This window comes from Aquarana catesbeiana, linkage group LG08 (assembly GCF_042186555.1).
Source record: "Aquarana catesbeiana isolate 2022-GZ linkage group LG08, ASM4218655v1, whole genome shotgun sequence".
Taxonomy (NCBI): Eukaryota; Metazoa; Chordata; class Amphibia; order Anura; family Ranidae; genus Aquarana; species Aquarana catesbeiana.
Genome location: NC_133331.1, coordinates 16,432,331 through 16,457,792, shown reverse-complemented (window position 1 = coordinate 16,457,792; position 25,462 = coordinate 16,432,331). Strand labels below are relative to the sequence as shown.

General features: G+C 41.6%; 1 protein-coding gene across 1 annotated transcript in view; it reads left to right on the top strand.

The window, feature by feature from the left end:
• HPSE2 (heparanase 2 (inactive)) overlaps positions 1–25,462 on the top strand; it is a 329,697-nt gene that overhangs the window by 52,629 nt on the left and 251,606 nt on the right. Inside the window, exon 3 of the mRNA XM_073595103.1 lies at positions 1,597–1,758. Within this exon, the coding sequence (XP_073451204.1) occupies positions 1,597–1,758 (162 nt within the window). The remainder of the gene's footprint in view (positions 1–1,596; positions 1,759–25,462) is intronic.

The following is a 25,462-nucleotide window of genomic DNA, read 5'->3' as shown; positions in this document are numbered from 1 at the left end:
GGCGTGTACATGGCGATTTGTGGGCACGCGTGTGCACGCCCATTCGCGAGCGAGGGGAGCCAACATCGAGTCCGCCGGCCACCCGCGATTGCTCCAGAGACAGGCAGAACGGGGATCTATCAGTGTAAACCAACAGATCCCCGTTCTGTCAGGGGAGGAGAGAGAGATTGTCTGTTCCTAGTGATCAGGAACAGCGATCTCTCTCCTCCTCCAGTCAGCCCAGCCCCCCTGACAGTTAGAAACAACTCCCTAGGGAACACTTAACCCCTTGATCGCCCCCTAGTGTTAACTCCTTCCCTGCCAGTGACCTTTATGCAGTAATCAGTGGCTATTTTTAGCTCTGATCGCTGTATAAATGTCAGTGATCCCAAAAAAGTGTCCGATCTGTCCGCTGCAATGTCTGAGTCCCGCTAAATATCGCAGATCACCGCCATTACTAGTGAAAAAAAAAAAAATTATAATAAAAAAAAAAAACGCCAAAAAATCTATCCCATAGTTTGTAGACGCTATAACTTTTGTGCAAACCAATCAATATAATCTTATTGCGACTTTTTACCAAAAATATGTAGAAGAATACAAAGCGGCCTAAACTGAGGAAGTAATTTGTTTTTTTACATTTTTTTTTGGGGATATGTATTATAGCAAGAAGTAAAGTAGTTTTTTTTTTTGTTTTCTGTGCAAAAAATTAAAAACAAGGTGATCAAATACCACCAAAAGAAATCTCTATTTGTGGGGGGAAAAAAGACATCAATTTTGTTTGGGTGCAACGTCACACGACCGTGCAATTGTCAGTTAAAGCGGCGCAGTGCTGTATCGCAAAAAATGGCCTGGTCATTAAAGGGGAAAATCCTTCCGGTCCTTAAGTGGTTAAAGTGATACTAAAGTCTCATTTTTTTAGGTAAAAAAAAAACAAACATATTATACTTACCTGCTCTGTAATGGTTTTGGGCAGAGCAACCCAGATCCTCCTCCTCTTCTCGGGTCCCTCTTCAGTGCTCCTGGCTCCTCCCTCCTGACGAGTGCCCCCCCCCCCACACAACAAGCAGATTGCTATGGGGGGGCACCCGAGCCAAACCGCTGCTCTGTGCGGCCCGGCCCCACCCCCTTTCTCTCCTCATTGGCTGACTGACTTTGATTGACAGCAGTGATAGGGCGCCGCACTGCTGTCTCAGCCAATGAGGAGGGAGAGTCCTGGGCAGCCGAGACAATACTGCAAATTTTCTGGATAGAGAGGGGGCTCAGGCAAGTATTAGGAGGGCAGGGGGGGGGGGGGGGGGGGGGCTGCACACAAAAGGTTTTTTTATTTTAATGCATAGAATGTATTAAGATTAAAAAAAAAAAAAAAACCTTCTGCCTTTACAACAACTTTAATGACTTAAAGTCAACTAATACAAAAAATAAAAATAAAAGGTTAACCAATAAAAGTTATCACTTAAGCTACAAGCTTCCTTCATTGATTGGTGGCTCTCATGGGACAAGTCTTTACTTCTGATTATCAGAAAAGAGCATTTTATGAGAATTCAGAACTGACTGAACATTACAATGAATACAACAAAGTGTCTTCCTGATATGAAATGTATTTCTTCTCCTGTGCAGACATTGTCCGCAGTGACATCTCTCTGGACAAACAGAAAGGATGTAAAATAGCTCAGCACCCGGACACCATGCTGGAGCTGCAGAGAGAGAAGGCGGCACAAATGCAACTGGTGCTACTGAAGGAGCATTTCTCCAACACCTACAGCAACCTGACACTAACAGGTAAGGACTCAACATATAGTACTACTTACCGTGTGTAATGTATAGTACCATGTGTAATGTATAGTACTATGTGTAATGTATAGTACTATGTGTAATGTATAGTACTATGTGTAATGTATAGTACCATAACTAACATACAGTACCAGTTACCATGTATAGTACCATGTGTAATGTATAGTACTATGTGTAATGTATAGTACCATGTGTAATGTATAGTACTATGTGTAATGTATAGTACCATAACTAACATACAGTACCAGTTACCATGTATAGTACCATGTGTAATGTATAGTACTATGTGTAATGTATAGTACTATGTGTAATGTATAGTACAATAACTAACATACAGTACAACTTACCATGTGTAATGTATAGTACCATGTTTAATGTATAGTACTATGTGTAATGTATAGTACCATAACTAACATACAGTACCACTTACCATGTATAGTACCATGTGTAATGTATAGTACCATAACTAACATACAGTACCACTTACCGTGTATAGTACCATGTGTAATGTATAGTACTATGTGTAATGTATAGTACTATAACTAACATACAGTACCACTTACCGTGTATAGTACCATGTGTAATGTATAGTACTATGTGTAATGTATAGTACTATAACTAACATACAGTACCACTTACCATGTATAGTACTATGTGTAATGTATAGTACCATAACTAACATACAGTACCAGTTACCATGCATAGTACCATGTGTAATGTATAGTACTATGTGTAATGTATAGTACTATGTGTAATGTTTAGTACTATGTGTAATGTATAGTACAATAACTAACATACAGTACCACTTACCATGTATAGTACCATGTGTAATGTATAGTACTATAACTAACATACAGTACCACTTACCATGTGTAATGTATAGTACCATGTGTAATGTATAGTACCATAACTAACATACAGTACCACTTACCATGTATAGTACCATGTGTAATGTATAGTACTATAACTAACATACAGTACCACTTACCATGTGTAATGTATAGTACCATGTGTAATGTATAGTACTATCAATAACATACAGTACCACTTATCGTGTATAATATATAGTAGCATGTGTAATGTATAGTACCATAACTAACATACAGTACCACTTACCATGTATAGTACCATGTGTAATGTATAGTACCATGTGTAATGTATAGTACTATGTGTAATGTATAGTACCATGTGTAATATATAGTACTATGTGTAATGTATAGTACTATAACTAACATACAGTACCACTTACCGTGTATAATGTATAGCACCATGTGTAATGTATAGTACCACAACTAATGCCCGGTACATACGATGAGATTATTGGACTTTTTTTTTTGCATGCTAATTTTAGATTGAATCTGAAGAGCTTACTAAAGTCATGAAAATTCTCGTACGATAGAATAAGACAAAAATCGGAAGTGATGTCATGTGTTGTAATGCATTCATATTGCATTTTCGAACGACAGCTGTGCTGATTAGGCGAAAATCGTATGATCTGACATCGTACGAAAAATTTTTTGAGCATGTCCAAATGCAAAAATATATCGGATGAACTGTCATGATCGGCTCTCGAAAGCTCTGTACGAACTATCCGATTATCGTACGATCGCTTCGAAAATCTGTATTTTTTGTACGATTTTCTGATCGTGTGTACGGTGCCTAACATACAGTACCACTTACTATGTATAGTATCATGTAATGTATAGATAGTACCATAAATAACATACAGTACCACTTACTATGTATAGTATCGTGTGAAATGTATACAGTAGTACCATAAATAACATATAGTACCATTTATTATGTGTAGTACCATGTGTAATGTATAGTACCATGTACAGCAAACTAGCCAAAAATGTACTTGTATATTAGTGCAGACTTCTGGCAAAATCAGTGAGCCAATCACACAAACCAAGCAGGAAATGACATTTCTGGGGGGGGAGACGTTCTCTATACATCTGTGTACAGAACACCTCCAGGCTGCCATATTGCATTTTACAGAGAATTATGCAAGGAAAGAGAATTTTAAATAACATTCCATTACAATATGACTTATGTCGCAATTGCATATGTTATATTTTTTTTTATTTGCTTTTTTTTCCTGAAAAAGAAGTGTAACTCTTTAAGTATGTGTTCAGTTTTTAAAGTAAGCGCTACAGTTAAAGGACACAGCTGCTTGCATGTGCCAATATATATGTACGGTATATATAGATCTATAGATATAGATATGCTGTATGTATGTATTTATCTATAAACAGTAAAATCTCGGATTTCGCAATACAAGCTGTTTTAAAAAAAAAAATCCTAACTCGATTTGTGAGCGTTGTCAAGCAGGATTCAAGCCTGGGGGATGTGCAGTACCACATTTGGCCAGAGGTGGGGGGGGTGCCGGTGACGCTCGTAGACACTCGGAGATGTCTCCGAGTGCCTCCAAGTGGTCTCTGAACATCTCCGAGGGTCTCCGGCACCCCCCCCCCACCTCTGGCCACATGTGGTACTGCATACCCTAGTAGTGACACTGGAACTAATTATCTGAGTTTCCACTGATTTCTATGGGGGAAACTCGCTTTGATTTACAAGTGCTTTGGATTACAAGCATGCTTCTGGAATGAATTATGCTCATAATCCAAGGTACTACTGTATATATACATTGCTTTTTTGTTTATTGAGGGATAAAAATTCTTCTTTTTGAATTTATATTGATATAGCTGCCGTAGTAGTAGAGTATCATACAAGGTTGGTCATTCAAAGTTTTTCTACCATGGGCTAAAAAATCTATAGCAATAATAGTTTTTGTTTTCTGTGGTTTTAGAGGTCTGTTTCAGCTTTTGTGCTTTTTATTCATTTTTGAATATATTTATTTTATTTTATTTATTTTTGTTGTGGTTATGGTTTTTTTTATTTGTTTTTTATGTTTTTTTTTTTAATGGCATATATACAAATGAGAACTTTTATGTTAGATTTACCTTTGCATCCAGCAAGCGGTGAGTGTGTGCCTACTACAGGTTTTCTGGGGTTTGATTGAATGCTGCGCTGTGAATAGTCCATAATGTCAACACTGTGTAAATGGGAAAATGACTGCACTAACTCAAATGAAGGGTGAAAAGCTGCTACATAAACAATGTGACAAAGATGCTAAAGAGTAAATGATAAATAATGTAGCGCTAGGGAGTGAACTCATATAGCAATATGTGAGTGAATAATACAAAAAGAAACAATTCGACAGAAATACAAATGGAAATGTGAAAACGTTCAATAGGTGTGAAGGTCCTAAGAAGGGCCATATGTGTCAACCACCAAAAGATGACTAATCAGAGATGGAATACGCTGGCAATGTCCGGTATGAGAAGCATCAGGGATGGTACATCTTCAACCAAAAGGGGAAGTATATCTACTCTTACCGGAACAGGTGGACTCGAATGTCAGCGACAGCGAGTCATAAAGGCATGGATACTGGGATCGGCAGATCGACAGAACTCCAAGGGCCTCCAGACATAACTCCGAAATGTGTTGAGGACCACCACCACGCCGGGACTGGACCTTAGGCGTGGAAGGACCGACTGGACCACAAAGGAACTTTCGTCCGGAAGGTTATGCAAAGAAAATATACCTCCATATGGTGTAGGTCAAAAAATTGGGTATGCCCCAGTTGAAGTCCTTTGGGACAAAACACGTCGGGCTTGGCTGCTTCTCACATTGCCCCTCATTTTTATTCTGTGATTACAGTTTTTATTCTCTTTGATGTATGCCGGTTTTTAGAAATAAAAAACCCAATTTTTTGACCTACACCATATGGAGGAATCTTTTCTTTGCATAACCTTCCTGACGAGAGTTCCTTTGTGGTCCAGTCGGTCCTTCCACGCCTAAGGTCCAGTCCCGGCTTGGTAGTGGTCCTCAAAACCTTTCGGAGTTGTGTCCAGTCCCGGCGTGGTGGTGGTCCTCAACACCTTTCAGAGTTGTGTCTGGAGGCCCTGGGTTCCTTGGAGTTCTGTCGATCTGCCGATCCCGGCATCTATGCCTTTATGACTCACTGTCGCTGACATTCGAGTCCACCTGTTCCGGTAAGAGTAGATATACTTCCCCTTTTGGTTGAAGATGTACCATCCCTGATGCTTCTCATACCGGACATTGCCAGCGTATTCCATCTCCCTTCTTAGGACCTTCACACTTATTGGACTTTTTCACATTTCCATAATGTCAACTGCCTGTGAAGATCAAACACACCCAGTTGGATGTCTAGGAGGAAGGACGCACAACTCTTCTATGTCTTCTTTTAATATTCGTGCAATAACATTTTTATCAGAGTTCAGAAGAATCGGGGATAGTAACTAGGCAGGCAAGGGCAGGAATTCACCGAATCCAAAGAATCCACTGAAGGTTTTTTTTATTATTTTAAGTCAAACCCGATTTATGTTTCTTTCTTTGTTTTTTTCTAAATCATCTGCAGTGATCGGCTCACATTGGGGTTGATTTACAAAAACTGGAGAGTGCAAATACATTATAGAGGGGGCGTGTCTAACCAAAGAGTGGGCGTGTCTGACATAGGTGTGTGCAGCCTATTGCATTAAGGTGTGCACCCCAAAGCTCAGACACACACCCCTTTCTCTGCAGCCTCAGCTGCACAGGACAGCGAATGAATGAGAAGTGCTCTGTGCTGAGCGGCTTCCTCTTCATTCACAGACTGAAGCATAGTAAACACAGTTTACTATGCTTCAGTTATGAATGAACACAGTGAGTCAGTGTGTTCACTGTGTTCATTTAGAAAAGGAAGGGGCCGTTTAATTACATATTTAGGAGCCCCTTCCCCCAGTCTCCATCCTGAAACATCTGGGGGGAGATGAGAGGAGGGAAGCCAGCAGCTGGGGGTCAACAAGGGGAAAGCCCGGGCAGAAGTGGGCATTGGCACTGCACGCAGTGATTAGGGTGTGTATGTATATATATATATATAAACTCTAGAGAAACAAGAAAGTAGAGACAAGACTGGAAGAAGGGAGGTTGTTAGTGCCGAGTCCTTCTGACTAGACATGTGCAAATGAAAAAAATTTGTTTTGTTTCAATTAGTTATTTACATGAATTTGTTTAGTTTAATTAGTTTAATTTGTAAAATTTGTTTTCGGAATTAGTTTAGTTTATTCATTTTCGAATCGATTCGAAAAGTTTTCCAATTCGAAAAAGAATAAAATAGAATAGAAAATAAAGGAATAGAATAGAAAAAAAAATCTATTCCTTTATTTTCTATTCTATTTCATTATTTTTGGAAATTGGAAAAATTTTCGAATTAGAAAAGTTTTTCGACTCAATTTCAAATAGTTTTCAAATTCGAATTTGAAAAGTTTTCCAATTTCCAAAAAGAATAAAATAGAATTTTATTCTCTTTGGAAATTGGAAAACTATTCGAATTTGAAAAGTTTTCTAATTCGAATAGTTTTCCATTTTCAAAAAATAATAAAATAGAATAGAAAATAAAGTAATAGAATAGAGAATTTTTAATTTTTTTTTCTATCCTATTCTTTTATTTTCTATTCTGTTTTATTCTATTTGGAAATTGGAAAACGATTCGAATTTGAAAATTTTTCTAATTCAAAAAGGATTCGAATTCGAATAGTTTTCCATTTTCCAAAAATAATAAAATAGAATAGAAAATAAAGGAATAGAATAGAGAATTTTTTATTTTTATTTTTTCTATTTTATTCCTTTATTTTCTATTCTATTTTATTCTCTTTGGAAATTGGAAAACAATTCGAATTCGAAAAGTTTTTTGAAATTGAAAACTATTCGAATTCGATTGGCAGAAGAGACATATTGGGGTTGATTTACTAAAACTGGAGCGTGCAAAATCTGGTGCAGCTCTGCATAGAAACTAGACATGTGCAATTCATTTAGTTCCAAATTCGTTTAACAAATTTCGACAAATTCGTTAATTCAGAAATATCCGAAATAATGAAAACCTGTTTAACTAATTTTTCTGAATATTCGCAAATTCGAATATTCATAAAATTTGTAAATTAGAAAATTCTAAATTCAAAATATCGGAAATTCAAAAAATCGGAAATCCTAAATTCGAAAATTCAAAATATCAGAAATTCGAAAAATCGGAAATTCTAAATTCCGAAAATAAGAACGAAAATTCAAAAGAATGAAAATCCAAAAATAAGAACGAAAATCTGAAAATTCAAAAATCTGAAATAATAACTAACTTAACTATTAGTAAACTATTAAACTATAGGTAGTGGAATTTCCTTTCAAAATTGGCTGTTAGTGAACGTAACAAATACGCACTTATCCGAAGTTACGAATTATTTGAAATAACGAATGATGTATGTAAACGAATGGAACGTAACAAATTAATAATAATAAACAACAATAATAATAATACAATTTGTATTATTATTATTATTATTATTATTAATAATAATTCATTCCGTTCCATTTGTTTAGATGCGTCATTTCGGATAATTTGTAACTTCGGATAAATTCGTATTCATTGCGTTGACTTTGAAAGGAAATTCCAATACCTATATTTTAATAGTTAGTTATTATTAGTTAGTTCTTATATCAAATTTTCGGATTTTCTTTGTTATTTTTAAATTTTTTTTAATTCTCTGATTTTTGAATTTCTGAATTTTCTGATTTTCGAGTTTTCTGATTTTTGAATTTATGAATTTACGGATTTTCACATTTTCGAATTTACGGATTTTCTGACTTTCGAGTTTTCGGATTTTTGAATTTATGAATTTTCGATCATAACGAATGACACGAAAAATAAAAAACAAAACAAAAAAAACAAAACAAATGAAACTAAAACAAAAACAAAGTTTTCGGCAGTGCACATGTCTAATTGAAACCAGTCAGCTTCCAGGTTTTATTGTCAAAGCTTAATTGAAGAAGCTGAAGTTAGAATCTGATTGGTTACTATGTACAGCCGCACCAGATTTTGCACTCTCCAATTTTAGAAAATCAAACCCATTGAGTCCGCTAGCGATTTTTTTTTCCAATTTAATTTTAACTCTAAAATGAATTTCCTGCGCTGTGTTCTGTCTTTGTAGCTAACCCATTGTGCTCTGGGAATCCCTTGTCATGTACTAAATGTTTATTTGTAAATGTAAGTTACATATATAAAAAATATACATATAAAATAATAGTTCAAACACATATTAACTAAGGGTCCTTTCACACTGGGGCAGGGGCGTTGTCGGCGGTAAAGCGCCGCTATTGTAAGCGGCGCTTTACCGTCGGTATGCGGCCGCTAGCGGGGCGGTTTTACCCCCCTGCTAGCGGCCGAGAAAGGGTTAAAACCACCGCAAAGCGCCTCTTCAGAGGCGCTTTGCCGGCGGTATAGCCATGCCGTCCCATTGATTTCAATGGGCAGGAGCGGTAAAGGAGCGGTATACACTCCGCTCCTTCACCGCTCCAAAGATGCTGCTGGCAGGACTTTTTTTACTGTCCTGCCAGCGCATCGCTCCAGTGTGAAAGCCCTCGGGGCTTTCACACTGGAATTAAAGCAGCGGCACTTTCGAGTCAGATTGCAGGCGCTATTATTAGCGCAATAGCGCCTGCAAACCGCCCCAGTGTGAAAGGGCCCTTAGAAAAAAGTGAAATATTAAAATCATTATAGTTTCCATTGAAGAGATTTTGATCTTCTTACGTAATTGGTTCGGCTTTGCTGCTGATTTCACACTTGTCACACTTTGTAACTACAAATCTCTCGTCTCTCTTGTTCTCTCTGGTGGATTGCTGATGTAGCAGACTTCAATACTTATCTAAGCTGCTACAGATTGCCGGTGCACCATGGTCATCAACATCTGTATTGGATAACATAAGAAGCAGCAGATTCCACAGCTCCAAACGCTGTGAAAAGTCAGCGACTGAGCTACAAATGTCTGGGGCAGACATGTTGGAAGGCAGCTTGGTGTACTGGGATTTGTCCATCTGTACTGGCTTTGCTGGTTTATTTCTCTGCTTATCCTCAGTGACTTCTGATGGATCATCAGAAATGGCAAACCTGTCTGCTCTCCGGGGTGACTCCATCCGCTGGATGAAGGTCGGGGTGCCACGTTCACTCTCAACCCCCTGGCTGGTGATTCCCAAGCCCTGACATGGGGGGGAGAGGTGCAGAGGCAGATGGACCCGGGTCGACCATTACCTGAGGCTGCTGATCCATGGAACTTGCTGATGACTGGCTGGCAAATCTCCTCTCGTTATCCAACTTTTCTTTAAACGCTCCACTTCTGGCTTTCAGCTTTTCCAATAATAAAGATTGTTTCTTTACCTTTTCTTCCTGCAACTCGGGCTTCATGGCCAAACGATTTTTACTCCAGGCCTGGCAGTATTTGGCTCTGAAGGATTTGTGTTCAGCCTTCAAAACTTTAAGTTTTTCTTCAGCTCTTCCAATCGCCCTAAAAACGATCGATAATCTTCTGACTGAAGACATTTGCATCCACACCAGGGCCTGGACCCACAGGCAGGTCCTCCACCTCCTCCTCACTAGGCCCCGCGTCATCAGGGGGATCCCTCCCAGGGCCTCCCCCATAGCTCCCAACTGTCCCTGATTTCAAAGGAACTGTGCCTGATTTGGAGCAATGTCCCTCATTTTGGCCTGATCTATTTAGTTATAAAATGTACTTTTTATCTTTCAAAAAGTGTTTCCCAGTGCTAAACCTTTCATCCAAATTACAAATTGCTGCATTTGTAAATTTAAAAGCCAATATAAAGGAATAGTAGTGATAAAGAAAGTCCTTTGTGGATTCAATTAACCTTTTTTTTGTTAATTCTCCTTTAAGGGGGTGTGGCAGGGGGCGTGTACTATACCTACATACATTTGCTAGTAGGTGTCCCTCATTCCCATCTCAAAATGTTGGGAGGTATGCTCCCCCGGGATCAGGCATTTTTCCTGGGCCAAGCTAGCAGGCAAGGCCCAGGCTTGAAAAAGGCTGGTTCTCAGAGAGAGCTCCTTGGGTGTGTCCTCCTCCTTCTTCTCACTGACCACCAACGTCTGGGACATTCTTCCCACTGATCACCAATGTAAGGAACATTCTTCTCACTGACCACCAATGTAAGGAACATTCTTCTCACTGATCACCAATGTAAGGAACATTCTTCTCACTGATCACCATTGTAAGGAACATTCTTCCCACTGATCACCAATGTTAGGGACATTCTTCCCACTGATCACCAATGTAAGGGACATTCTTCCCACTGATCACCAATGTAAGGAACATTCTTCTCACTGATCACCAATGTAAGGGACATTCTTCCCACTGATCACCAATGTAAGGAACATTCTTCTCACTGATCACCAATGTAAGGAACATTCTTCTCACTGATCACCAATGTAAGGAACATTCTTCTCACTGATCACCAATGTAAGGAACATTCTTCTCACTGATCACCAATGTAAGGGACATTCTTCTCACTGATCACCAATGTAAGGGACATTCTTCTCACTGATCACCAATGTAAGGAACATTCTTCTCACTGATCACCAATGTAAGGAACATTCTTCCCACTGATCACCAATGTTAGGGACATTCTTCCCACTGATCACCAATGTAAGGGACATTCTTCTCACTGATCACCAATGTAAGGAACATTCTTCCCACTGATCACCAATGTAAGGGACATTCTTCTCACTGATCACCAATGTAAGGAACATTCTTCTCACTGATCACCAATGTAAGGAACATTCTTCCCACTGATCACCAATGTTAGGGACATTCTTCCCACTGATCACCAATGTAAGGGACATTCTTCCCACTAATCACCAATGTAAGGAACATTCTTCCCACTGATCACCAATGTAAGGGACATTATTCCACTGATCACCAAGGTAAGGGACATTCTTCCCACTGATCACCAATTTAAGGAACATTTTTCCCACTGATCACCAATGTAAGGGACATTATTCCACTGATCACCAAGGTAAGGAACATTCTTCCCACTGATCACCAAGGTAAGGAACATTCTTCCCACTGATCACCAATGTAAGGAACATTATTCCACTGATCACCAATGTAAGGAACATTCTTCCCACTGATCACCAATGTAAGGGACATTCTTATCACTGATCACCAATGTAAGGAACATTCTTCCCACTGATCACCAATGTAAGGGACATTCTTCTCACTGATCACCAATGTAAGGGACATTCCTCCCACTGATCACCAATGTTAGGGACATTCTTCTCACTGATCACCAATGTAAGGAACATTCTTCCCACTGATCACCAATGTAAGGGACATTCTTCTCACTGATCACCAATGTAAGGAACATTCTTCTCACTGATCACCAATGTAAGGAACATTCTTCTCACTGATCACCAATGTAAGGAACATTCTTCCCACTGATCACCAATGTTAGGGACATTCTTCCCACTGATCACCAATGTAAGGGACATTCTTCCCACTGATCACCAATGTAAGGAACATTCTTCCCACTGATCACCAATGTAAGGGACATTATTCCACTGATCACCAAGGTAAGGGACATTCTTCCCACTGATCACCAATGTAAGGAACATTTTTCCCACTGATCACCAATGTAAGGGACATTATTCCACTGATCACCAAGGTAAGGAACATTCTTCCCACTGATCACCAATGTAAGGAACATTATTCCACTGATCACCAATGTAAGGAACATTCTTCCCACTGATCACCAATGTAAGGAACATTCTTCCCACTGATCACCAATGTTAGGGACATTCTTCCCACTGATCACCAATGTAAGGGACATTCTTCCCACTGATCACCAATGTAAGGGACATTATTCCACTGATCACCAAGGTAAGGGACATTCTTCCCACTGATCACCAATGTAAGGAACATTTTTCCCACTGATCACCAATGTAAGGGACATTATTCCACTGATCACCAAGGTAAGGAACATTCTTCCCACTGATCACCAATGTAAGGGACATTCTTCTCACTGATCACCAATGTAAGGAACATTCTTCTCACTGATCACCAATGTAAGGAACATTCTTCCCACTGATCACCAATGTAGGGAACATTCTTCTCACTGATCACCAATGTAAGGGACATTCTTCTCACTGATCACCAATGTAAGGAACATTCTTCTCACTGATCACCAATGTAAGGGACATTCTTCTCACTGATCACCAATGTAAGGAACATTCTTCTCACTGATCACCAATGTAAGGAACATTCTTCCCACTGATCACCAATGTAAGGAACATTCTTCTCACTGATCACCAATGTAAGGAACATTCTTCCCACTGATCACCAGTGTAAGGAACATTCTTCCCTCTGATCACCAATGTAAGGAACATTCTTCTCACTGATCACCAATGTAAGGAACATTCTTCCCACTGATCACCAATGTAAGGAACATTCTTCTCACTGATCACCAATGTAAGGAACATTCTTCCCACTGATCACCAATGTAAGGAACATTCTTCCCACTGATCCTCACACTAGTGTACCGTGAGCTGGAGATATAGTATTTATTAGGCCTTGATCACTTGGAAGTAGTACAGTGTACACCATGCTTGGAACGTGTTTGCCCGGACGGAGACGTATAGGTGTTCAATACATCTCCATGCAGACAGTCCCATTCATGTCAATTGGAACGCAAAGGCTTCCTGGATACAGTTGCTGTTCCCAATTCTACAGCCATGCAGGTAGAAGTGCAGAGCCCCAAATGCAGACAGTGTGCGTTCAGAGCTGCTCATCCATACCCACATGGCTGCCATAATTGAAGTGTGATTCAGGCCTTAGTAGGGCTCTCCTGAGACTGGAAAGGTTTTTTAAGGATTGCACCATATTGAAAAGGTAGAGAAAGTCTGCTCTATAGTATGTGATGTGGACGGGTCATTTGTTTGTGAAGATCAAACAGAAGAGTTCCCAACAAAGCATTATAAGGAAACAAATTCCCGATATATCCCAACGTCCCCGGAGTTGTGCCACATCCCATTAGGTAAGTCTTTGCACTTCTTTTGTAAACACATTTTTTTTTTTTTTTAAATAAATCAGACTGTACCATGTGACCAGCCTTAAAATTGCTGCTCTGCTCCCTCCCCCTCCTTTATACTCAAGCCTTCCATGGAAGGTTCATCTTTGGTGAGTTCATGGTGGTGACATATTGATAAGTGGGGTGACTCCACATTAGGAAGCACCTGATATGAGTAGACACAACCATTCCCTGAACCTGTAGCAGGCATAATGTAGAGATATCGGCACTCAGATCTGTCGGTGGACCGCGGTGCGTGAGTGATAGGTAATGGGCGCCCGTCCAAGTCCTGACTTCTCATTACAAATAAACAGGTTATTCTCAGATTTCTCCCATGAATGTCTCCTCCTGGAACCCAGCAGCTGACCCTCCACCGCTCCCCCCGAGCGCTCTATTTATTTTTTTATTTTAATTCTGTATTATTACCAAATGGAGTCCGATACGGAATGATCTCATAGGAGCCATCTTATATTAAAAAAACATGGAATCTGGCCCCCGTCTTCTATTCTACTAGATGTTCTAATGTCTCCCATGGCTCAGACCAGATTCTGAAAAATAAACTTCAAATGTCCTACAAGATGAGGAAGATGGACGGGTGGAGGACGAGGAGCTCATAGGACGGGATGTGAAGGACGTTTTCTATGTTTTTCTTTCTGTGAGCTGCACTCTGAATGAACCCGCTGAATGTGAAGGAGATAATAGCAGACAGACCTGGCCTATGTACTCTCCATGACGGCGTTGTTTGAATTTACAGGTGAATGTGCAGTTATGAGGTGAGACCTCCCTGAGATGCCTCGTCTTTAGTAATCCGTATAATAAACTCGGGAGTGATACCGACAGGTCAGCCTCCTATCTCATTGACTAAAAGTTCTGAGAACTGATTAGAATCAGCAAAGTGTGTGCTTTATAGCAAAATAAATACCATTTTCACTTCAGCAGTTTACATCTTACAAATTGTACAAATTTACAAACTGTCCGCGATTTATGATAGTGGTGAAAGCAGCGTCAGCTGGAAGTGGACATGAAGTAAGAGAAACAAGGAATAGCCAAGTGCTTCTCATCATCTATTTTATTGTACCTGTGGCAGGCCCAACCGGGATAGGGGCTTTTGGAGGGGACCGCAGGGTAGCCTCTTACCTATTGACTATGGCCCTGGCTTTTGAGGGGGCTCTATTTTTTTGGGAGGTGTGTGCCTGGGGGAACTTTGGAGTGGTCTCGCTTTGGCTTTTGAGGGGGCTCTATTTTTTTGGGAGGTGTGTGCCTGGGGGAACTTTGGAGTGGTCTCGCTTTGGATTTGGATCCATGTCTCCCCGAAACACGCAGACTCTAAGAACTGGAAGACCCGGATACAGATTTGGGGCCTCTGTGCCCCAAACTCAAGAGCAGATGTTAATATAATCAGCTCAAAACAACCTGATACTGGGGTCTTCTGCTATAATCTGTTTACTAAGGTGCCTTTATTGTATAAATTCCCCATTGTGTGCAGTGCCGGGACAGGGTCACCTAGAGCCCAGGGCAAACATACTAAACTGCCCCCCCCCCCCCCCCCCAAGATGTATGTGCCAGCAAAAATCCCCCCACAAAAACACTGAGCACTAATCTGCATATGCATTACCCCCCTAAGCATAAATCTCCCCTCCTCCTAGTATAAATCCACCCACTGCTGAAATCCTCCTCTCAGCACAAATCTTTGCCCCCCCCATGCCCCAAATTTCCCCAGCTCAAATGCCCCCCCCCCAAAAAAATTCACCTTTCCCAGCACAAATCCTCTACCCCTGAAATTTCCCCTCCTAGTACACATTCTCTCCCCCCCCACTTCAAGTCTCCCGCTCCCAGCATCAAATTCCCCCAAATCTCCCCTCCTAGCACAAATATTCTTCCCCCCACCCCCCCAACACAAATCTCCCTAAATCACCAGTCTTAGCACCCCCCCCCCCATATTTCCCCTCCTAGAACAATACTTACCCCGCATTGTCCCCCATATTCCCCAATCTCCTTGTGGTGCCCCCTGAAGCTCACATGATACAACAGTGCCCAGGGCAGCTGTCCCTACTGCCCACCTCTTGTCCTGGCCCTGATTGTGTGCCTCCTAGGTGTGAATCCCCATTGTTAATTGAGTAAAATATTGTTTCTGTCTGTCTGCTAATAATCTTGGGGCTGGGACTAGCATTGTGTCCACTTACTGTACCTTGTTAGCGAACCGTTGTGGGACGTTTATGTTAACCGTTCATTAGATGTACTGACGATATTTCTGTTTACAGTTTGCATTGTTTAGGATAATGTGATCAAGCTCTTACCTGATTTGTCTGCTATTTATGCTGTGTGAGATTAATAAAGTCAATTCCAGTTTGCACCTAAGCTAGTGTTGTCTAGTTCTTGGGTGCAATATTCAGCTATAATACCTGGTTCCTGATTCCAGAGTGGAGGAAGCCTTATCTTGGCAGAGGCACCCAGCGTGGGTGCCAGTTGGTTCATTACAGTAGCCAATAATGAAAGTGGATTTGTGTGGAAGTACAGTGACCGATCCCTGTTTAGTCAGTGAGGCCTCTTTGATAGGAGATCAGACACCAAATATATATTGGGACAATCTCCATTTATTGGATGACTGACACGAATAAAGGTGCAAGTCATGCAAGCTTTGGTCATCGGCCAGATGTGGGTGAGGATTGATCAGGTGTTGCCGATGATTGATCACATGTTGGTGACGATTGATCAGGTGTTGATGATGATGGATGATAATAATTTTAGGAGACTTCCGGACTTTCCACTGTCTGAATATTCTTAATTTATACATTGATGTGTCAGTGCCCCAAGTCTTGGCACTGGTCCCTTGTGGTCACGGTTTGGGACACTCAGATGCATGTGTACGGTAAAGTGGAGCTACACTTGTTCTGAGCACCACAAACCAAAAATGCTGTTTAATTCATTTCTAATATTCAAAGCAAGATCCCCCATCCATCCATGTCTCCATATTTTATTTTTTCAGGAGAGATCACTTTGAAAAACTCTCCCTAACATTTCTGGCCATGGCCATCTTGAGTAAGGGCAGATGATTCCTGGAGCATTCACTTCCTGGAATCCACCTGCCCTTAGCTCAGGCATGCCAACAGGAAAAGGGTGTACTTAGCTGAGAAAGCCCCTCCTCCTCTCCTTCCCTCATGAAGACTCCTGGGATGTATGACATCATTTTGCCTAGGCCCGGGAAACCAGGAAGTAACTGAAGAAAGTTTAAAACAATCAAATATGATATACTTCCCTATCCATTTACTAATGCTAGCAGCATGAGGATTAAAAATAGTCATTGTTGATTGAGAGAGTGAAGTTCCGCTTTAAAAAAGAAGTATGGACATTAAAGAAAAAAAAACAAAACATTTATAATCACCTTGGTGGATCTGTCCCCTGCCGGCTCTGCAGTGAGAACAGAGCGATCAAACACCGCTGATCAATCAGTGCTCCCATCCGCTCTGAGCAGAGAGCTGTGACTGTCAGCGACTCTCTGCTCTCCCCTCCAGCAATCACTGGATCTCCAGGCTGTGGGGGGGACAGAGGGGCTGGCTCAGGTTCTCAGGGGATCGCTGACAGGCTGAGCCAGCTGTCGATCCAGGCTCCTTAGAGGATCCCGACCAAATGGATCCCCGGGCCGGCTGAGTGACAGACTTTTTAGCCCACTGTCGACTGAAAATGGTTCACAGGAGTGCAGAACCTACTGCACTCCTATGACCTACAGGATAAGTATAGCCAAAATAGCTTTGGCCATTCTTCTCCTTTAAACACAAATAGATTAAAAGGTGGAGGTTAGATTCAGTAACAATCTTATAAAATCATCAGTAGTCATTTCAAAAGGTATATCCTGCCACTAAAAAGGTACAGAAAAAGAAGTTACAGTCATTAGGACAATATAAATAATAGGTGTTTCTTGTGGTGTCCAGTATGAGAATAATTGGTGGATTGTCCCACTATTCATGCAAAGAGTTGAATATTCTCCGACAGATGGAGCGTCATCAATCAGGTTGGGGCAACGCCAGGAATCCACTGCAAAACCACTGACATTAAAGAAATATATATAGACATAGATATATACAGTGCCTTGAAAAAGTATTCATACCCCTTGAAATTTTCCACATTTTGTCATGTTACAACCAAAAACGTAAATGTATTTTATTGGGATTTTATGTGATAGACCAACACAAAGTGGCACATAATTGTGAAGTGGAAGGAAAATGATAAATGGTTTTCAAAATGTTTTTTACAAATAAATATGTGAAAAGTGTGGCGGCATTTGTGTTCAGCCTCCTTTACTCTGATACCCCCAACTAAAATCTAGTGGAACCAATTGCCTTCAGAAGTCACCTAATTAGTAAATAGAGTCCACCTGTGTGTAATTTAATCTCATTATAAATACAGCTGTTCTGCTAAGCCCTCAGAGGCTTGTTAGATAACCTTAGTGAACAAACAGCATCATGTAGGCCAAGGAACACACCAGACAAGTCAGGGATAAAGTCGTGGAGAAGTTTAAAGCCGGGTTAGGTTACAAAAAAATATCCCAAGCTTTGAACATCTCACGGAGCTCTGTTCAATCCATCATCCGAAAATGGAAGGAGTATGGCACAACTGCAAACCTACCAAGACATGGCCGTCCACCTAAACTGACCGGCCGGGCAAGGAGAGCATTCATCAGAGAAGCAGCCAAGAAGTCCATGGTAACTCTTGAGGAGCTGCAGAGATCCACAGCTCAGGTGGGAGAATCTGTCCACAGGATTAGTCGTGTTCTCCACAAATCTGACCTTTATGGAAGAGTGACTAGAAGAAAGACATAAGAAGTCCCGTTTGCAGTTTGTGAGAAGCCATGTGGGGGACACAGCAAACATGTGGAAGAAGGTGCTCTGGTCACATGAGACCAAAATTGAACTTTTTGGCAAAACGCTATGTGTGGTGGAAAACTAACACTGCACATCACCCTGAACACACCCTGAACACACCAACCTGAACACACCATGACAGCATCATGTTGTGGGGATGCTTTTCTTCAGCAGGGACAGGGAAGCTGGTCAGAGTTGATGGGAAGATGGATGGAGCCAAATACAGGACAATCTTAGAAGAAAACCTGTTAGAGTCTGCAAAAGACTTGAGACTGGGGTGGAGGTTCACCTTCCAGCAGGACAACGACCCTAAACATACAGCCAGAGCTACAATGGAATGGTTTAGATCAAAACATATTCATGTGTTAGAATGGCCCACTCAAAGCTTAGACCTAAATCCAATTGAGAATCTGTGGCAAGACTAGAAAATCGCTGTTCACGGACACTCTCCATCCAATCTGACAGAGCTTGAGATATTTTGCAAAGATTAATGGGCAAAAATGTCCCTCTCTAGATGTGCAAAGCTGGTAGAGACATCCCCAAAAAGACTTGCAGCTGTAATTGCAGAGAAAGGGGGTTCTACAAAGTATTGACTCAGGGGGGCGCCATACAAATGTACCCCACACTTTTCAAATACCGTATTTAGTTGTAAAAAAATTTGAAAACCATTTATAATTTTCCTTCCACTTCACAATTATGTGCCACTTTGTGTTGGTCTATCAGATAAAATCCCAATAAAATACATTTATGTTTTTGGTTGTCACATGACAAAATGTGGAAACTTTCAAGGGGTGTGAATACTTTTTCAAAACACTGTATATACAGTTAGGTCCATATACATTTGGACACAGGCACAATTTTCATACTTTTATCTCTGTATGCCACCAGAATCAATTTAAAATGAAACAATCCAAATGAATTTGAAGTGCAGACTTTCAGCTTTAATTCAAGGGGTTGAACATAAATATCAAGTACAAATTTTAGGAACTGCAACCATTTTTATACACGGTCCCTCCCATTTTCAGGGGCTCAAATGTAATTGGACAAATGAATATAATCATAAATAAAATGTTCATTTTTAATATTTTGTTGGGAATCTTTTACTGAGAATGACTGCCTGAAGTCTGGAACCCCTTTCTGATGCTTTGCCAGGCTCTAACTGCAGCGGTCTTCAGTTGTTCTTTTGTTTGTGGCTCTTTCTTCCTTTAGTCTTGCCTTCAGCAAGTGAAATGCTCAATTGGGTTGAGATCAGGTGATTGACTCAGCCATTGCAGAATATTCCACTTTTTTCCTTCAAACGCCCCTGGGTTGCTTTCGCAGTGTGTTTTGGATCATTGTCCACCTGTACTGTGAAGCGTCGTCCAATCAACTTTGTTGCATTTAGCTAAATCTGGGCTGACAATATATCTCTAAACACTGCAGAATTCATCCGGCTGCTTCTTTCTTCTGTCACATCATCAATAAACACCAATGACCCAGTGCCATTGGAAGCTACGCATGCCCATGCCATCACACTGCAATCTCCAGCATGTTTTACAGATGACGTTGTGTGCTTTGACTCATGTTCCAAGCCTCCTCCACACTTTTTTCTTCCCGTCATTCTGGTACAGATTAATCTTAGTTCCATCTGTCCAAAGAATGCTTTTCCAGAACTGGTCTGGCTTTTTTAGATGTTATTTTTGGCAAAGTCTAATCTGACTTTTGTATTCTTCAGGCTTATGAATGGTTTGCACCTTGTAGTGAACCCTCTGCATTTGCTCTCATGAAGTCTTCTCTTGATTGTAGACTTTGACAATGATAAGCCCACCTCCTGGAGAGTGTCCTTCACTTGTCTGGACGTTGTCAATGGGTTTTTTTCTTTACCGTAGAGAGGATCCAGCAATCATCCACCGCTGTTGCCTTCCGTGGATGTCTAGGCCTTTTTATGTTGCTGAGCTCACCAGTGCGTTCTTCTTCTTTCCTCAGAATGTACCAAACTCTTGATTTGGCCACTCCCAATGTTGCTGCTATCTCTCTAGTGGATTTGCTTCAAGTGGATTTGGATTTGTTGCAAGGGAAACAGGCCTTACAATGGCCTGTTTCACTTGCCTGGACAGCTCCTTTGAACACATGATGTAGGTTCACAGCAATAGATTCCAAATGCAAATACCACACTAAAGACTCCTACACACGATCAGATTTTCCGCAGACAAAGCATCAGACTTTTGTCTGAAGGGCGTGTGCCGTGAACTTGTCTTGCATACAAACAGTACACAATTGTCGGCCAACAAACATGAACGTAGTGATGTACTACATGGAATTTCAGCTCTTGAGCGCCACCCTTTGGGTACCTTCTGCTAATGTCGTGTTTGGTGAGCATTGATTCCGAGCTTGCGTGTTTGTACTTTGGACTTTTGTGTGACGGACTTGTGTACACACGATAGGAAAATCTGACAACAGACCGTTGTCCGCCGAAAATTTACTAGCCTGCCATTTGTTGGCGGAAAGTTGGCCAACAACTGTCTGATGGAGCGTACTAACGGTTGGATTTTAGGCAAACAGTCTGTCATCGCACAATTTCCTGCCGAAAATCCGATCGTGTGTACAAGGCTTTAGAATTAACTCCAGAACTTTTACCTGCTTAATTGATGAAGAAATAACGAAGGAGTAGCCCACATCTGGCCATGAAACTTTTGATTCAATTGTCCAATTACTTTTGGTGCCTTGAAAAAGGGGGAGGGGGTGGCTATTCTTAAGAGCTGCAATTCCTACACCCTTTCTCTGATTTAGATGTACATACCCTCAAATTAAACCTGAGAGTGTGCACTTTCAGCTCACATCCATTATATAACTATAGCTTGAAAATGTTTTGGTAAATACCTGAAAAAAACTAAAATTTTGCCTGTGTCCAAATATATATGGACCTAACTGTGTATATATATATATATATATATATATATATATATATATATATATATATATATATATATATATATATATATATTTATTTATATATATATACATGTATTAGGGTATGACTATGCTGTGCATCCCTTCTTTTATCTCTACGTCAGACTGGACCCCCCCCCCCCACTGATTGTGGTAGACCTTCATCGCTATCATTTGTTTATATGAGAGGTGATGACGACGACGATTCCGTAGGACGGGAATAATGATCTTTTCATGGAGCTCAGTTCCTCTTTGATCCGGTTGCCAGACAGTTCTGAAACCATGACAATATGTTGAGATGTTCATACTGTCATTAGACAAGTCAGATCGCCAGACAAGCCGAACATTTTATTACATCTGAGCGGCTTTTCTAAATATTATGTTTGTGAGTCTGATTAATAGGACGCTGATCGGCATAAATCTGTCATCTCCGCTCTTTATTTGTCCTAATATCTACAGTGCTGGTAATATTTGTATCATACAATTTATAGCCGTGTTTCCTTCACCTCGTGTTTGATTAGAATATTTTCTGCATCTGGATATTAGAAATGTCCGATTGTATACACTGCGTATATATTAAAATGTCTGAGTGTGTACACTGTCTATATTATAATGTCTGAGTGTGTACACTGCCTGTGTACACCCATTAAATACAATCATGGGTGCCAAGCAAGGGTCAATGAGAGTTCTACCCCGGGGTAGGTTCTTCTGGGCTACCCTAGGCGCCTTAACAGGACCACTTGACTACACATGAGGTACCTTTTACTTCTGTGCCTTTTCATCAATACCCTGGGACAAGACTGAGCCTGCCTTGGGGGAATACTCGACCTTAAGGCGGGCCTCCACTATTAGAGATGAACGTTTACTGTGTACCCTTGCACCACAACTGTTCTCCAGTTGGGTCCCTGTGTAAATGTACACTGTCTCTGTAATTTGCATTTAGGAGGGAGATGCTGAGTCCTGTACACATCCACCTGTCCAGCGTATCACCGCTACCTCAACCCCAGTAACAGTAAGAGGTCCCACCATGCACTTAGCACTGACTCCATGTATGCACTTCACTTAACTCTTCCATACCTGGGCACAGGCTGGGGACCTCTGTGTCAGGGCTGGGCTCAGCCCTCCCTTCTCAGAGCTGGCCGCTCAGCTGTCGGCTAATTGCCAGCTCCTATCTCTCCACAGTTTCTCAGCTGTTGATGATATCCTGCTCATCAGTCCTGCCTACTTAAGCCGTTCATCCCAGTGGATCTCTGCCTTCGCCTTGGTCAACATCACAGAAACTATCTCCTGCGATCCTGTTCAAGACTTGCTTTGCTGACATCACTTCTGGCTCCAGATCCTGCTTGCTGTTCCACTACATTGATCCTTGACTTCTGGCTTGGCTGACTATCCATTCCGGTTACTGAACTTTGGCTATGTTTTGACTATGTTTGTTCTTTTTACTTTTATTAAACAAGTGTGATTTAACTGTACTTCTGTCTCGGCCTGATTTAATGGTTTCTGACACTCTGCGGCGCAAGTCTGCTCCTGTTGCTATGGGAGGCGGACCGTTCACAACTCCTCCTGCAAGAGGCTATCCCACCTATCCTAGGCACTTAACGCTTAACTATAGGCTGCTTGTTGAACTTCTGTTACCCTAGGTAACCACGGTTCCTCTTTTATAACATAGGATCAGTGGGTCAGACCCAGGAATAACCCGCCAAAACCAAAGAACCAGGAAAGGCCATAACTCTTATCCTCCCGGGCCGAGGCAGCACCTAGCTGGCTAAATTTCAACCCGCTTACATTCCTCCCCCCTTAGATGCAGGCCCTCTCGGCTGTGCAAAAGCCTTACAACTCATAACAGATTTACAAGTGCACAACAGTAAACACAATAACAGTAAAGTGCCATAGCATGAAATTCAAAAACAGTAACATTTTAGACATAAAAACCAGAGTCTGGCAGAAAGACAGGTGCTCCCGTGTTGGCGTGGAATCCTCTAATGCGGTGCACAACCAGGAGACCAGGAGGGCTGATGTAAAAGAGGGACGTGGACAAGGGACCTTGTGTTCCGGGGGCAGTAGCAGGTGCTTGCCCAACTCAAAGATCTCTCCCAAGAAATCCCCTTGGCCTGGCTTTGGGAGTGTGTGGTTTTGGCAACAAGCAGGCTCTCCCGAGGAGGCTTGTCTTCCCACACAGGCACTTGAAGTAAGTCTGGTGGAGATTAGTCCAGAAGCAGGTCAAAGCTGTACGGTCCCTCATAATCCTCACCGGAATCCATCATGGGAAAAGGTGGAGGTATTAACCCTTACCCTCCTGGCCGGGGCAGCACCTAACTGGCTAAATTTCAACCCGCATACACATCCTTCTCACCCACTAAATAAAATAATGGTAATGGAGAGAAGCGGAGTCTGCCTTAGTCACCCAGTAAATACAATCATGGTTATGGAGAGGCATGGAGTCCATCCTCCTTACCAGTATTTACAATCATGGTAATGGAGAATTGCAGAGTCTGTCCTCCTTACCCAGTACTTACAATCATGGTAATGGAGAATTGCAGAGTCTGTCCTCCTCACCCAGTATTTACAGTCATGGTAATGGAGAGAGGCGAAGTCCATTCTCCTCACCCAGTATTTACAGCTATGGTAATGGAGAGGCGTGGAGGGCGTCTGAATCCTCCTCGCCCAATAAATACAAGAAGTCAGTTCTCGCCACCCAGTAAATACAATCATGATAATAGAGAGATGCGAAGTCTGTCCTTTTCACCCAGTATATGCAGTCATGGTAATGGAGAGATGTGGAGTCTGTTCTCCTCACCCAGCAAATACTATCATGGCAATGGAGAGGCACGGAGTCCGTCCTCCTCATGCAGATTATAAAATCATGGGAAAAGAGAGACGCGGAGTTCGTCCTCCAAACCCAGTAAATACAATCATGGTAATGGAGGGGCACGGAGTCCGTCCTCCTCACCCAGTAAATACAATCATGATAATGGAGAGGCGCGGAGTCCGTCCTCCTCACCCAGTAAATACAATCATGATAATGGAGAGGCGCGGAGTCCGTCCTCCTCACCCAGTAAATACAATCAGGGGAAAAGAGAGGCGCGGAGTTCGTCCTCCAAACCCAGTAAATACAATCATGGGAAAAGAGAGACGTGGAGTTTATCCTCTTCACCCAGTAAATACAATCATGGGAAAAGAGAGACGCGGAGATCGTCCTCCAAACCCAGTAAATACAATCATGGTAGTGGAGGGGCATGGAGTTCGTCCTCCTCACCCAGTAAATACAATCACGGGAAAAGAGAGACGCGGAGTTCATCCTCCAAACCCAGTAAATACAATCATGGGAAAGGGAGACGCAGAGTTCATCCTCCAAACCCAGTAAATACAATCATGGGAAAAGAGAGACGCAGAGTTCATCCTCCAAACCCAATAAATACAATCATGGGAAAAGAGAGACGTGGAGTTCGTCCTCCAAACCCAGTAAATACAATCATGGTAATGAAGAGACACAGAGTCCATCCTCCTCATCCAGTAAATTCAATCATGGTAATGGAGAGGCGCGTAGTCCGTCCTCCTCATGCAGTTTATACAATCACGGGAAAAGAGAGACGCAGAGTTCGTCCTCCAAACCCAGTAAATACAATCATGAGAAAAGAGAGACGCGGAGTTCGTCCTCCAAACCCAGTAAATAATCACGGTAATGGAGAGGCACGGAGTCCGCCCTCTTCACCCAGTATATACAATCAGGGGAAAAGAGAGACACGGAGTCCGTCCTCCTCACCCAGTAAATACAATCATGGGAAAAGAGAGACGTGGAGTTCGTCCTCCAAACCCAGTAAATACAATCATGGTAATGAAGAGACACGGAGTCCATCCTCCTCATCCAGTAAATACAATCATGGTAATGGAGAGGCACGGACTCCGTCCTCCTCATGCAGTTTATACAATCACGGGAA